This window comes from Odocoileus virginianus, chromosome 1, assembly GCF_023699985.2.
Source record: "Odocoileus virginianus isolate 20LAN1187 ecotype Illinois chromosome 1, Ovbor_1.2, whole genome shotgun sequence".
Taxonomy (NCBI): Eukaryota; Metazoa; Chordata; class Mammalia; order Artiodactyla; family Cervidae; genus Odocoileus; species Odocoileus virginianus.
Window position 1 is genome coordinate 26,856,945 of NC_069674.1, and position 14,968 is coordinate 26,871,912.

At 35.5% G+C, this 14,968-nt stretch overlaps 1 protein-coding gene across 4 annotated transcripts in view; it reads left to right on the forward strand.

Annotated features, from left to right (window-relative positions):
* The window catches only part of GRM8 (glutamate metabotropic receptor 8), an 846,721-nt gene that overhangs the window by 515,990 nt on the left and 315,763 nt on the right, over positions 1-14,968 (forward strand). For all 4 annotated transcript variants that reach the window (XM_070466210.1, XM_070466220.1, XM_070466215.1 and 1 more), the window contains exon 7: positions 4,098-4,298. In XM_070466210.1, coding sequence (XP_070322311.1) covers positions 4,098-4,298 — 201 coding nt within the window. The remainder of the gene's footprint in view (positions 1-4,097; positions 4,299-14,968) is intronic.

Below are 14,968 nucleotides of genomic sequence, written 5' to 3' on the forward strand. Positions count from 1 at the left end.
AATTCAAAATGCTAAGACTGTAGTAAAAAATTCAACTGGTTGGATGTTTGCTTTCCTGGGAATAAAAGGTCTAATATGATTTACATTTTTTCCATTGAATTGACCAACTATTTATAAGATCATCACTGCAGTAACATTATGAGTTTTATAATAATTTTAGGAAAAGGAAAATAGCCCCTAGGGTCTCAGTTTATGAAACTAAACTATCTCCTGAGAAACTAGATATTCTTGGAAAACAAAGCTTAACAGCCATGTATCAAAGAATTTAAAATTCATATCAGGTTCATCTTAGGAAGTCACACTGTAATATATACAGCACTTTACAAACTAGAGCAGATTTACCTTTTCACTAAGAAGGACTAAAACCAAAAGATGCACCTTGGGTTGCAAAGACCTTAACTAAGGTCCACGTGGTATTGCCCAGACAAGCATTTACTCTGTGTACCAGGGACACAAGATACTGTTAGAGTTTTGGATTTCATTAATGAAAACATAAAACAATCTTGCTATAAAATTTATGAGGCTGACTTCATCTCCCACCACACAAACACTTAGCTATATGTTGTTAATTTTAAGCAAAACACTAAAACTCATCACAGCTTTACAATCAGTGTTTTAAATGGATGACTGACACACAGCCTTTGACAATATTTAGCACTTTATAGCAATACATTAACATCAACTTTAGAAACTATAGCATACAGAAATTTTACAGCCAATTAAGTTGATGAGTCACTGTCAGCTTGCTAAATTCTTCTTTTTGATGATAAGAGAAGCATATATAGGAAGTGAGGGGCAAACTCTAGCTCCTATAAAATCTATACCATCGTTATAAACTTGAAATTTTAAGGAATAGAAAAATATTGGGCTGGCCAAAAAGTTTGTTTGAGTTTGGGTCTAAATAGCATGAAAACAAATCAGATGATTTCTTTTAAAATTTAGAAATGGTAATAGTGGGCAGGTTTTAGTTTGTCATCATGCACATACATTGATTTGTGAAAAACATCTTATAGTATCCATTGATGTGTGTGGCAATAGTCACTGGACAGCCTTATGGACTTTAAAAGAAAAAAAGTGAAGTTGGATATATTTAATCTTCCCTCAAACTAATTGGAGTTTATAACTAGTTAAGGAAAGAAGTAATTTGACTAGTGAAAACAGATATCTATGTTTTGAAATTACAGATTAATCATGTCCTCAAGTTGGGAGATTCTGATTCATTAAGTTTGAATGGTGCGGTTTAATCTGTACTTAAAAAAGATAACTAAGATGGGAACAACTGCTCTGGGATGCCTTGTCTTCATTTTCAGTTATCCAGTTCAGTGATGCAAAATAAATGACACAAGATCTCTCTGTATATAGATAGGGACCTATCCTCAATGTAGTTATTCCAGGTTTTTTATCACTGTATTTCCCTTGTTGTATGCCTCTTTTTTATAAGCAACCATGCTGGCCTGCCCAGGACTGTCCAGGTTTTGGTCCTATGACCTGAGAAGCTCCTCAGTCCTAGACAACCAGAGTGATTTGCCAGCAGATAAGATCTTTAAAGAAATAACTGAATCTTTTTGGTCACTCTGACCATTCTTCAATATTTATTTGTGAGTTGTCTATTTTGTGGTTAAAATCATGGGAAAGAAATTTTAGGTAGAAGCTGGAAGGACTGCTTTCACAGGTCACTTGATGACATTCTGAACATAAGCATTGAATACTACCTAGGAGCCTCAGTCACTTAGACCTGAGTATAATAAGTGATTGAGGTTTCCTTGGTGACTCAGTGGTAAAGAATCTGCTTGCCAATGCAGGAGACTTGGGTTCAATCCCAGGGTCAGAAAGATCCCATGGAGAAGGAAATGGCAACCCACTCCAGTATTCTTGCCTGGGAAATCCCATGGACAGAGAATCCTGGTAGTCCATGAAGTTGAAACGAGTCAGACATGACTGAGTACTCATGCATAACAAGTGACTGAGACCAGAGGAAAAAATGTTCAATGATTAGATAAATGAAAATGAATAAATTAACTACTACATTTGTCTAGAAAAAAGTCACTGTTTTTATCAGAGTATAGGACCCAAATATAAAATAACCATTTAAATTAACCTCTCTAAAGTTAGAGGAAATATGCATTAGTGTGAAGAAAGATAATATTTGTTGAATTTAAAGACTGTTTATTAAAGTTGAATAACTGACATTTATGGGAAAATTTAAAGTGCTTGCTTTTGGTCTCTCCTAGTGTTATCAGATGTATAAAGTTTAGGGGAATGTGAAAGTGAGAGGAGATCCTTTTTGCTTTCCTTAATAAGCCCTCAATGTCCTTAACTCACTTGATGACATTCTGGACATAAGCAGTAAAGATTATTCTAGGATCTAGGAGACAAGACACCGCACAGAGATATAAAGGCCTGTTTGTTTTTTCCTTGTGTGTTCAATATGCTTGCCATCTACCCCATTTTTCTGGTGACTGAGAGAATGTTGGTGTCAATTTGGAGAAGTGGGAATGGTTCCCATATCTGCTCTGTGTGTCTAAGTGAATTTCACCTCCATAATCTTGGTTTCCTCATTTTAGAATGAAAAGGTTGGATTATAACTAATTATATTTCATCTAACTTTAACATAAAATTTACCTTCCATTTTTAATTCTGTATTTCTATCACATGTTAAATGATAAACATGAAGTTAAAGGCATAATTTCCAAGGCCAATTCTCAACCCTCAATATACCTAAAACAATTATTCTGAATGACATTCATTTTAAGAGCTCTGCATCATTCATATAATGTATAGCAAGATGACTATAGTTAACAACACAATATTGTATACTTGAAAGTTCTTATAGATCTTAAAAGTTCTCACCACAAGGAGTAAAAAGGGAACTCTGTGAGTGATATGGTAACTAACCTTATGGTGGTAATCATGTCATAGTATGCATGTATATTAAATCATCACATTATGTTTCTTAAACTTACACGGTGTTATATGTCAATTACATAAAAATAAACTGGAAAAAATAAACAATAAAAATATAAAATTGAGTTTTTATTTGAGAAGAAATTAAGAAGAAAACAAATTGAATGATTCTTCTAAAGATATAGTATTGGTTGCTGAATTGTGTCCAGTTGTGGCCTCATGAACTGTAGCCAGTCAGGCTTCACTACCCATGCAATTCTCCAGGCAAGAATACAGGAGTGGGTTGCCATTTTCTTCTCTGGGGGATCTTCTTGACCCAGGGATCAAAGCTGGGTCTCCTGCATTGTAGGAGGATTCTTCACCATCTAAGCCACCAGGGAAGCCCTAGAGATAAGCAGTGCACTTAAGGAAATATTGTCATTTAATATTTACAAAAAGAGCTCCCAAACAGCACATTCTAAACAAGGACAGACCTGAGGTTATGGGGGAGATCTTACTTTGGGCTGCTTATTAGATGATACTCTGGGAGCGGAGGTGAATGAAAAGAGCAACAGTCTATACACATTTTACTTAAAAGATCAAATCACTACCAAAATGCTAGGTAATTACTAGCATGTACAGTATAATAGAACTCAATAAGGTGGAAATGCAGATAATGAAACTATATGTCTTTTATTTACTTTATATCTTTTTGTTGCTAATGGAATAGTTTCTGTTCTTTCCCAATAAAAATTCAATACCCAGTTTAAAAACCTGACTCAGTAAGAATAGGACTAAAATAATCAAGAGTAAAATCAAATAGTTTTGTCTCATTAGGTGTGCCTCAAATGATGAAAATCTTAGCCCTCATGTCATCTTTTAGTGAAATCTAACCCCAGTTGATGGAGAAGGCAATGGCACCCCACTCCAGTACTCTTGCCTGGAAACTCCCATGGACAGAGGAGCCTGGTAGGCTGCAGTCCATGGGGTCGCTAAGAGTCGGACACGACTGAGCGACTTCAATTTCACTTTTCACTTTCACGCATTGGAGAAGGAAATGGCAACCCACTCCAGTGTTCTTGCCTGGAGAATCCCAGGGACGGCGGAGCCTGGTGGGCTGCCGTCTCTGGGGTCGCACAGAGTCGGACAAGACCGAAGCGACTTAGCAGCAACAGCAGCAACCCCAGTTGATGGCTTTCCATTCTCTTTTACAGGGCTGGAGCGAATTGCACGGGATTCATCTTATGAACAGGAGGGAAAGGTCCAATTTGTAATTGATGCTGTGTATTCCATGGCTTATGCCCTGCACAATATGCACAAAGATGTCTGCCCCGGATATATTGGCATTTGCCCACGAATGAGTACCATTGATGGGAAAGAACTACTCGGTTATATTCGGGCTGTAAATTTTAATGGTAAGTCGCAACTGTTTTTGGTATCTAAACACTTGAGAAGTGACAAGGGGTGTCTATTCTCCCCATATATAGAATATACTCCAGAGTGGGAAGCATAGGATAAGAAGCAGTTCCCCCTTTTAATCAGAAGTGTGAGTTTTTCCACCTGCTTTTAAATCGCAAGCACATTTTTTTGTGTGTGCTACCATTTATCTGTTCCTGAGAGAAGCAGAAGTTAAAAATAAGCCGCTATCAATCAAAATATCACTCTTTCAGAAACAACTTAGGAGGCTCATTTGGAACCACTGACAACAGATTAGATTTCTTTGAAAATGTTTTGTTCATGCCATTATTAGAGAAGACATTGTTCACATTTTGTTTTGAAACCGATTTTCAGCATTTTAAACAGTAAGATGACTTGAGGAAGAGGGGGTGATTCAGAGCTGCTGTATATTTACATTCTAAAAGCTCTGTGTTAAGTTTCCAGGGCTTCTTTTTCTTTGTATTTCTTTCAACGACTGGGTCAATTTGAAGCAATGAGCTGTATCGTGTAAGGTAGAACTACATACAATGAAGTGGAGATGAGATTTGCCTTCTGCGGCAGCAGAAATGCTGCTTCTCTGAGTGACACAAGAAATTAGTGCAGAATATGCTGGATTCATAGTACTTGGCTGAGAATAGCCAAATTGCCTGCCTCAAGTGATGAAACTATTGAATTCTGCTGTTCTTTCATGAAAGTTGTAATGGTTGCTGCTCATGACTTTGACCATTATTTTCAAATGAAATGATAGAATGCTCTGAGTTGTCTAATTCTTTCTGTTTGGCTGTAATCCACACAAAGGACATGCCTCCGAGCCACGCACAGTGCTGCACTGTCCATCATAATACACTCCAGTGACCTCAGCTGCCAGCCTTTCTCAAAAAAGCACAAGGTCATCTTCAATTTAGAATTCAAGTGGAAACTTCTTCTTTTACTCTGTTCAGGCAATGGGAGACACAATTTGGTTTACATTCAATCCAAAGGACCCTCTTTTTTCAACAGAATTTGGTGAAACATTACATAACGCTGTTCCTTTTGTTAAGAATATAAATAGTAAGGGAAATTTGAAAATAATTTTCTTACAGTGATTAAATGGAGCGCAAGAGGAGTGTTACAATGCAAGGTCATTTACCCTAATGTGAGGTTGGGGAACACTTTGTTTATCTAAATTGTTAAACAGTGGAAAGAGGAATGCAAATGAATATATTTTTTCATTAACTGAAGCTCATCTCCAGAAGAGAGGGAGATCTTTTAAAGAAATATTGGATTAAAGCACTTCATAGGTGAATTACCAATTTCTCTCTTAACCATAGATAAAAACCTAACCCTTCCTTGATGACTTTAATTATCATACCATACTGTAATATAATGATGCCATTAAAGACTACTAAAAAAGTCATAATGTCTAATGATTATTAACACAATTTGCCTCTAGACACCAATGATTTCTGAGTTCTGTCTACTTTTTACAGTTTCTTTCCTCTTTATATTTTCAGAGTACTGTTACTGTGATTGTTTTGGGGACTGATCCCTTCCATAATTTGCTTCTTTCAATCTACTATGAACACAAAAACACACATAAAATTTCATCAATGTATTTATTGAGTCCATAGAATGTGTTAAATATTATGATAGGTGCTAAAGATATATTACTGGTAGAAACAGTTTAAACAGACCTAAGTTTCTTGGGGAATTTAGATATCAGTCAAAAAAGCACATGAAGGTGTAATTATGTAATCTGCAATGAGTATTGAAAGCGAAGGCCTGTTGGACTTAAAGTTTGTAATAGGGGAATATGTCCCTATTCTAGGGAGTTAAAGACAGCTGGAATCGAGATGAAAGTGAGAGATAAGGGCGAAGTAGAATACAGGACCAGAGAGATCATGAGGTCTTATAGGTCATTCCTACAATTTGTTCTTCATCTCGAAAGCAATAGGAACCCACTGAAGCATAATGGAACTGTGTCTGATACAAGAGTAAATGAACTCCAGATGGGGATCATGTAAAATACAGGAATTTCAGTGTGTGAACTTAAAAGAGAATCTCTTTGATTTAAGTTCCTTGGAGATTGATTTTGCTAATGGCTTAAAATTTGGCTGTGTTCCAATAGCTGGTAATAATAGTACTGTAATAATAATAGGGTTAGAGACCTGAGTATATGTAGAGTATCATGGGATATCTAATTTGATTTTCAGTAATTTTCAGGATGTTTATCAATTTTTTATTTCATTATTGGCTTACTGTTAGCATTCATTGATTATTAATACCTTGCCAGTTTCTGATAAAAAGACACATAGGGCTGTTCAAGTAGACGTACATCATCAAGACAATTGAAAGAAGGAGAAACAAATTTAGTAAAGAACTGTATCTGGTACAATAGTAAGAAGGAAGGCCTAGGTTAAGCACTGAGCTTCCTAAGCAGTCAAAATGTAAAGGGACATTTGATGGAATGCATAAGCTTCATTACATGATAGAAGCAAGTTTATCTTTTTTTTTAGGAGAGAATGAATTCTCTTAGAAATTATTTCTAAAAGAAAAGTATCATGTAAGACTTTGACAGCCTAATAAGCAGTGTTATTTAACAAAATTTTACTTGGGAAGCTGGAGGGAAACAAAGACTTGCCTCTTAGGATTACTTTTATTGTTACCAGTTGAACAAAACGCTATTTCTATAAATTTTTTAAATATAAAATTTTATCAGAAGAAAGACATAAAATAAAGAAGAGTTCAGATTTTTCAGGTACTTAAGCAACAATGTCAATTTCTTCCTCTGGTCTGGTCTATAGGCAGTAAAATATTAATACTGTACATCTTGTATAGAATCAAAGATTTTTCTGTTGCCATGAGAACCTTATTCATCATAAAGAAGAAGTATTGGATAGAATTCCAGAAATGTCTCCTTACTTCTCTATAGCTGAGCAGGACAGAGTCGGCATACTAATCAGCGCTGTTTGACTGTAGGTAACAGAAACCAACTTAAGCTTGCTTAAGCTAAAAGGATGGATTTATGAGGATGTGTCAAGAAACCTCCTGGTAGAGTATAGAAGGGCCTAAGAAGAGAATTGTTTGTAAGGACCAAAACCTTTCAGAAATCCAAACATCTTTCTGCCTGCTTTGTTTTGCTCTTCCTATCTGGGTTTTCTCTCTTCCTAGGTTCTTGGGGTAGATAGCACAACTTTTAGAATTTGGTTGCTATTTGGAACATGTGCTAAGATGAACATATATATGTTTTAAGTCTCAATTCTAACTTCTTGGAAACTTGACCCTAATTAGCCAAACTTAAGTTTGATGTGAGACCTGTTCCAAATTATTAGTGGCAAGGAGCAGGTAGTACAAACTTAGTTGTTGTGAGACAGTCCCAGTGGGTGAAAGGGACATTTAAGAAGTTTCTATCAGTGACTTAGGGGGAAAGTTTAAATAAAGTGAGCAGAGAGATGAAAACCTGAGGAAGTGGTGATGCCGTGGTCTCTGAATCTCTTTGCTTTTCTAGGTGGATGAGTTTTTGTTAAGGTGGAGGAGACACAATTAAGAATCACATAGAATCAGTGGGAATCTGAGAGAGGAATCAATTTTGGAATTATTTAATGAATGCAAGCCTTCATGTTGTGATTGAATTCTCTGCATGAAGTACCTTCCTTAAACTCACAGTGAGGTAGTGTAGTGGTCTAACCATGTCAATGCTCATTATTCTAAGAAGCATATGTAAACATTTGCCTGATTACAGAGACTGGTATAGAGATGGAGTTTATCAGAACTTTCTTTTCTTTAGAAACTTTATTATTTTATGGACTTCCTGAAAGTTTTACAAATATGCAATTCTGAGAGTCTCTGAACATTATAGACTGGATTTAAAGCAAATTTCCTTGTGTATAATACCTTTAAGCTATCTAAAAGAAATAAATACTGCTTAATATTAGGAAATGTATTGCAAGCACACTAATAGGTCAAATAAGACAATGAACAATATCTCGTAAGATCTATAAAAAGCCATTTGCTTAAAATATAAATTTCTGTTATAAGTACAAAAGCAAACTAGAAATGGAATAAATGTTTAACAGTATAAGCACGTCTTTCTTGACATATAAATAGTGATATATTTATTTATAGTTATTTTTGTTGCAGAGACAAACTAGTCCTGTTAGCACTGTTATTAATAATCTATCAATTTTAGCCATTGAGATAAAACAAGGAACAAAAATAACAGAGATTACTACTAAAAAGGAAAAAGAAAGTAGTATTATGATTACTTCAAATGATTTGATATCAAGACAGTAAATGGAGAAATATATTAGAATACTTCAAGGTGATCAAATATAAAATTAATATTAAACCATTAAAAACTTTCCTACATACTAGTAAGAAGCCATTAACTCATTTGGGAAATGAAACTCTGTTTTCTTTGCAAGAAATACATAGACAATACCTTGGAATAAATGGAACCCCAAAATAAGAAAGATCTATGTGAAGACAACTTTTTTTTGAGGGACATCCACATCCCTTTTTTGTAAACAGAAAAACAAACTATAGGAAAAATGTTATTATTTTGTGAGTAAATCTGTATTCAGGCTTAGTATAGTTCCAACCAAAAACAAAGGAGCATTTTGGAATTTGAAATAATATTTAAAATTTTAACTGTGAATATAAATGAGTAAAAGTAACTAAAATGATTTTGAAGGAAAAGCTATTCTTACCAAACATATTAACATTTAAGCATAATGTTAAGTTATAGTAATCAGTTCAGTAAGAAACTAGTACCAGAACAGACATATAGTAAATGCAACCAGGTAGAAATAGCCAGAAATACATAACAAAATAGTAATCAGTTTGCATATATATATATATATATACATACATATGAGTTTATGATGTGATAAAGATGAGTTAGAACTCAGTGGGAAAAGACATTTATTATCAATTTACAGTAAAATCAAGTGATCATGATTTCTCCATATCAGAGAGTCTTATCCATTAGAGTTAGGTGAAAAGAAGCAAAAGAAAAAAAAGAAGAAAATATAGAAGAAGATGGTTTATCTTTTAGATGGGGTGCTAAGTTGCTTCATATCCCACTGTTTTTTGCAACCCTATGGACTATAGCCCCCCAGGTTCCTCTGTCCATGGGATTTCCCAAGCAAGAATACTGGAGTGGGTTGCCATGCCCTTTTCCAAGGGATCTTTCCAGCCCAGGGATCAAACCTGAGTCTCTAAAATCTCCTGCGTTGGCAGGCCAGTTCTTTACCACTAGTGCCACCTGGAAAGGCTCTTTTAGATGGAAGGATTCTACTAAAATAACCTCAGTTCTCTTCCAGCTCTATATTCACCACAGATTATTTTACAGATAATGGCATTTTTAAAAATATAGATATCTGTCAGTGTTCTTACTGGTTTTTTTTTAATTTTTATTTTTTATGAATCATTCCTTTAACCCACATTCATTTTACTGGGAATCTTAAAAAGTATCTGATAAAAGGGCTCTCTGCTAGGCATTAAAAATGCAAAGATTAATAAAGTGTGATTCTATGAATTTTCAAATGTCATAGCTTAACAAAGGAGAGGTACAAACATGTTACCAACAATAATTCAATTTGATAAGTGATGTGATAGAGGCATGGGCTTGTACAAATACAGCGTAAGACTAAGATTAGGGAGCTTAGTCTAGGGGGTTTGGGGGGGTGCTCAAAGAATACAACACAGAGAGCAGGTGACATCTGATTTAAATTACAAATAGAAAGTGACATTTCTCTAGGTGGACAAGATGGGAAAGGATATTCACGGCAGACAAAGCTGTTTAATAGGAGATGGAAGACAGGTGAGAATATGTGTTCTGAGAAAGTGAGCATCCTCAGTATAAGAATTCAAGAGACTGACATGGAAGCAGTCTGAAGATGAGATTAGCAACATGAACTTGGGCAGGTTAGAAATCCCTGCCAAACTCTGATGTTTGAATGTGACACAGAAGGCAGCAGGGAACTGAAGCTTTCTGACAGGACAGTGAAGTGCTAGGATTTGTGTTTTAGAAAAATAACTATGGCAGCAATTTGCAGACAGGAGGGAAAGATTGAAGATAGTCATGACAAGTTAAGAGATGGTTCCAATCATTTCCAGGAGAGAAGAGTGCCTGAAACGGGAAAATGAAAGTACAGATGGAATATAAAGAAATGAAAGAGCAGGGGAAGGGAACAAAGAATCACTTGAGTGCTGGCTCTTTTCTAGGCACGGTGCTTTGATTAGAAACTTGAAGGTTTTGAGAAATATCTTTACCTTCCCAAATGATCTTCCTTTGTAACTGTTTGTGACAACTCCATTACTAGGATTAATTCAGTATCATTTTTGGGTGCATATATCTTTATTATTTAGTGTTGTCATTTTTAAAATTAATTTTTATTGGAGTATAGTTCCTTTCAAGGTTGTGTTGATTTCTGCTGGGCAGCAAAGTGGATCAGTTGCACATATACATATGTCCACTCTTTTTAGATTCCCTTCCCATTTAGATGACAATAGAGCACTGAATAGATTGTCTCAGTGTATATACCATTGATAAAATTGGCTTGACACAGCTTTATTTTATGAACCTTTATAAGTAGAAATGAGACATAAAATATCACTATATGGAAAACCTGACAAAAAATTGTCAACTTTGGAAGTTATGATGCATCATTTCCATATTTAGATATTACTTATTTGGTAAATAGAGTTGAAGAAAAATGTGATGAAGTGTTTCTGTGTTAACCTTAAACATAAGGTTATATGTTTCTGATAGTTACTGCACTTGGAATAAAATTGAGAAAATCATTAATCATTTGGAAGTACATTATATGATTTAATCTTGAAGATAGAAATTTGCAGACCGTGAAGTAATTCCTGGAAATATTTCTACATTTTAAAAAAAGTGAATGGCATATGAAGCAATACTGAATATGTAGTGATCAACAAACAGGTTGACTTGAAATTAGGTAATATTTCAGTTTCTGATTAAGGAAACTTTAGGCTGGTTAAAAAATATTAATCCTACAAGTGAAGCCATCATGGAATTTAGCAGCATAATTATACTTGCCTCCATTTTCTAAGATGTGTGTGGGGGAAGCTTTTTGTGGGGGGCGATTAAGTCTAATTTCTTTGATAGTCATGAAGAACAAGGACTCTCATTTCTTCCCTTCATGTATAGACTTACATGTGGGCCAAGATGGAGGCAGCATCCTTCAAAGCTTCAGTCAAACAATAGACTTGCCTTAGTTCTTCCTTGGATCCTCCTCAACTTCACCTACTGCAGTGGGTTTCTTTTACTTCTTCTTTGTTCTTATAATTCATGGACTTCATCATGTGCCCCAAATTAGGGGAAAATGATAAGCAAATTCCAGAATTAGATGAGGTACCATGGGCTCACTAACTGAGAGTTAAGTATTGGTGTTGAATCTAAACAGGGATGCAGCAGTTAGCCTTGAATGAGGGTAGGGACACAGATGAAGGAGCTGAGAGGAACTGAGGTGATGGGGACTTTCTGACGGAGTTCACATTCAGTGATTTGATTTTATCACAGTGATCAGAAGCACGGGCTTTATACTGAGAATTTAAATCCAGTTTCAGCAGTCACTACTTTGTGATCTCAGTCAAGTAACAACACCTCTCTAAATCTTTGTTTTCTCATTTATACAATGGGGATATTAATAGTGTGTGTGTGTGTGTGTGTATATATATATATACACACTCATATAGAGCTCATGTGAAATCTAAAGTGATAATGTATAGAAAGTGCTTTATCAGAGATATACTGTCTTATATGTGGAGAATATTAATAGATAAATAATGAAGTTATTACTTAGATCACCATATAAAGGTGGTGAGAGGAGTAGAATTGGACTGAGGACTTGAGACTTTTCAGAAGGCTGCAGAATTTAAAAGCTCTGTGTATAAGGATTGCTAGTGGGAGCGAAAACAAGGCACAGGTTGGAGAAATGCTTTTGCCAGGTCACCAATCAACAAGGTTTCCCCAGAAGTGTCAGTTTCTCAGAAAAAGGAACAGAAATATGAATGTTTTTACAAGTTTCTCAAAGTACATGGCAAAGCATGCTACTGCTCATATGGGTATCTGCTGAGTCTAGGGTAGATCAAATAGGGCTCATTTTCTCATTGTTTTTTCTATTTCCTTCAAAATTATGCACTTTTTAAGTGAAAAAAGTATTTATTAGAATAGCTCCCATTCTATTAGGGATAATTATTTTCTAGTGATATTTCACTTCAGAAAGAATCTACCCGAAAATTATAATGGAGGCTTGATTATTTTTCTCTTTAAGGTTATTAACTCTTATAATTACATTAAACTTTAATCAAGAAGTTAGCTTGAAAGTAAAGAATATGAATGAGAAAATTATTTTTAATTTGGGTATCTAATTATTACACTTTGGGGATTTTGATTTTCCCAGTCTCTTGAATGTATTAAAACCCATGACTATAAAATAACTTCTTTTGAACCATGTGAAAAAACACCTTTATATGTGAACTGTGAACTTCCAGATATTCAAGCTGGGTTTAGAAAAGGCAGAGGAACCAGAGAGCAAATAGCCAACATCTGTTGGATCATCAAAAAAGCAAGAGAGTTCCAGAAAAACATAGACTTCTGCTTTATTGACTATGCCAAAGTCTTTGTGTGGATCACAACAAACTGTGGACAATTAAAGAGATGGGAATACCAGACCTCCTAACCTGCCTCCTGAGAAATCTGTATGCAGGTCAAGAAGCAACAGTTAGAACTGGGCATGGAACAACAGACTGGTTCCAAATCAGGAAAGGAGTATGTCAAGGGTGCATTTTGTCATCCTGCTTATTTAACTTCTGTGCAGAGTACATCATACAAAATGCTGGGTTGGATGAAGCACAAGCTGGAATCACGATTGCTGGGAGAAATATCTATAACCTCAGATATGCAGGTGACACCGCCCTTATGGCAGAAAATGAAGATGAACTAAAGAGCTTCTTGATGAAAGTGAAAGAAGAGAGTGAAAAAGCTGGCTTAAAACTCAGCATTCAGAAAACTAAGGTCATGGCATCTGGTCCCATCACTTCATGGCAAATAGATGGGGAAACAATGGAAACAGTGAGAGACTTTATTTTTTGGGCTCCAAAATCACTGCAGATTGTGATGGCAGCTATGAAATTAAAAGATGCTTGCTCCTTGGAAGAAAAACTATGATCAACCTTGACAGCATTCTAAAAAGCAGAGGCATTACTTTGCCAACAAAGGTCCATCTAGTCAAAGCTATGGTTTTTCAGTAGTCATGTGTGGATGTGAGAGATGGACTATAAAGAAAGCTGAGTGCCGAAGAATTGATGCTTTTGAACTGTGGTGTTGGAGGAGACTCTTGAGAGTCCCTTGAACTGCAAGGAGATCCAGCCAGTCCATCCTAAAGGAGGTCAGTCCTGAATATTCATTGGAAGGACTGATGTTGAAGCTGAAACTCCAATTTTTCGGCCAGCGGTTGCGAAGAGCTGACTCATTTGAAAAGACCCTGATGCTGGGAAAGGGCAGGAGGAGAAGGGGATGACAGAGGATGAGATGGTTGGATGGCATCACTGACTCAATGAACATGAGTTTGAGCAAGCTCTGGGAGTTGGTGATGGACAGGGAAGCCTGGCATGCTGCAGTCCATGGGGTAACAAGGAGTTGGACACAACCGAGTGACTTAACTGAACTGAAACACTTAAGGAAAGATGATCAATTTCTTTTTTAAATTTAGGGAGTGTCACATTATTTATGACATTTATTTCATTTATTATGTCATATAACTTCATTCAACAAGCATTTATTGAATGTCTATTTTGTGCCTCAACTGGGCTGTTTGTATTTTGTCTCTCTTCCAGTTCTCATGTCTCCTTTTTCTTACTTCATATGCCTTTAGATCTTAAACTTCTTTTCCTCTCCTTTTGTCCTCTTTTCTTGCCTAATGTGGCTCCATTTGCTCTTGTGATCATTCAGTATTCAAGTTAGTAACAGTGGCTAAGGGTTTGAGCTTTCAACTGAAACAAAGACTTGAACTAAAATTGTAACTCTTGCACTTAAGTGGTGAAACCTTGGATAAGTCACTTAATTTTTAGAAACTTCCATGTTCTTATCTTTGCATGGAAATAATCATCATACCTACCTTGTAGTGTCATTCTGAGCATTTAATGAGATAATTCACAATTCCTGGCACATTGTGAATAATCAACAAATGGTAACTATTATTTTTCCCTCTGCCCCATGACAAAACTAAATTTTCTGTATATGTTTACTGAATTTCAAACATACATACATAAATATCCCTCAAATACAGTCATTTATATATTCCCTTACACACTTTAGTTTCAAAAGCATCCATTAAATTTCCTTTAAAACATTTTTTATTGAAGTATTGTTGATTTACAAGGTTGTGTCAATATAAATTTCTTATAATCAGTAATATTGTGTTGTCTGAAATTAATTTCTTATTTCTTCAAGGCTTAACTCATCTATTCTCAAGGTTGATTAAGCTTTCTTGTTCACTTTTTCTCTCTTTTAGTCACCTTCTGATACCCTTCATTTTTCCTTTTTAGCAGTTTAGGGTGATATAGTAATAACAGGATGTAGAGGCCATTCTAATCCATTCTGCCTTGAGTAAAATGATCAGATAGGTAAAGAGGT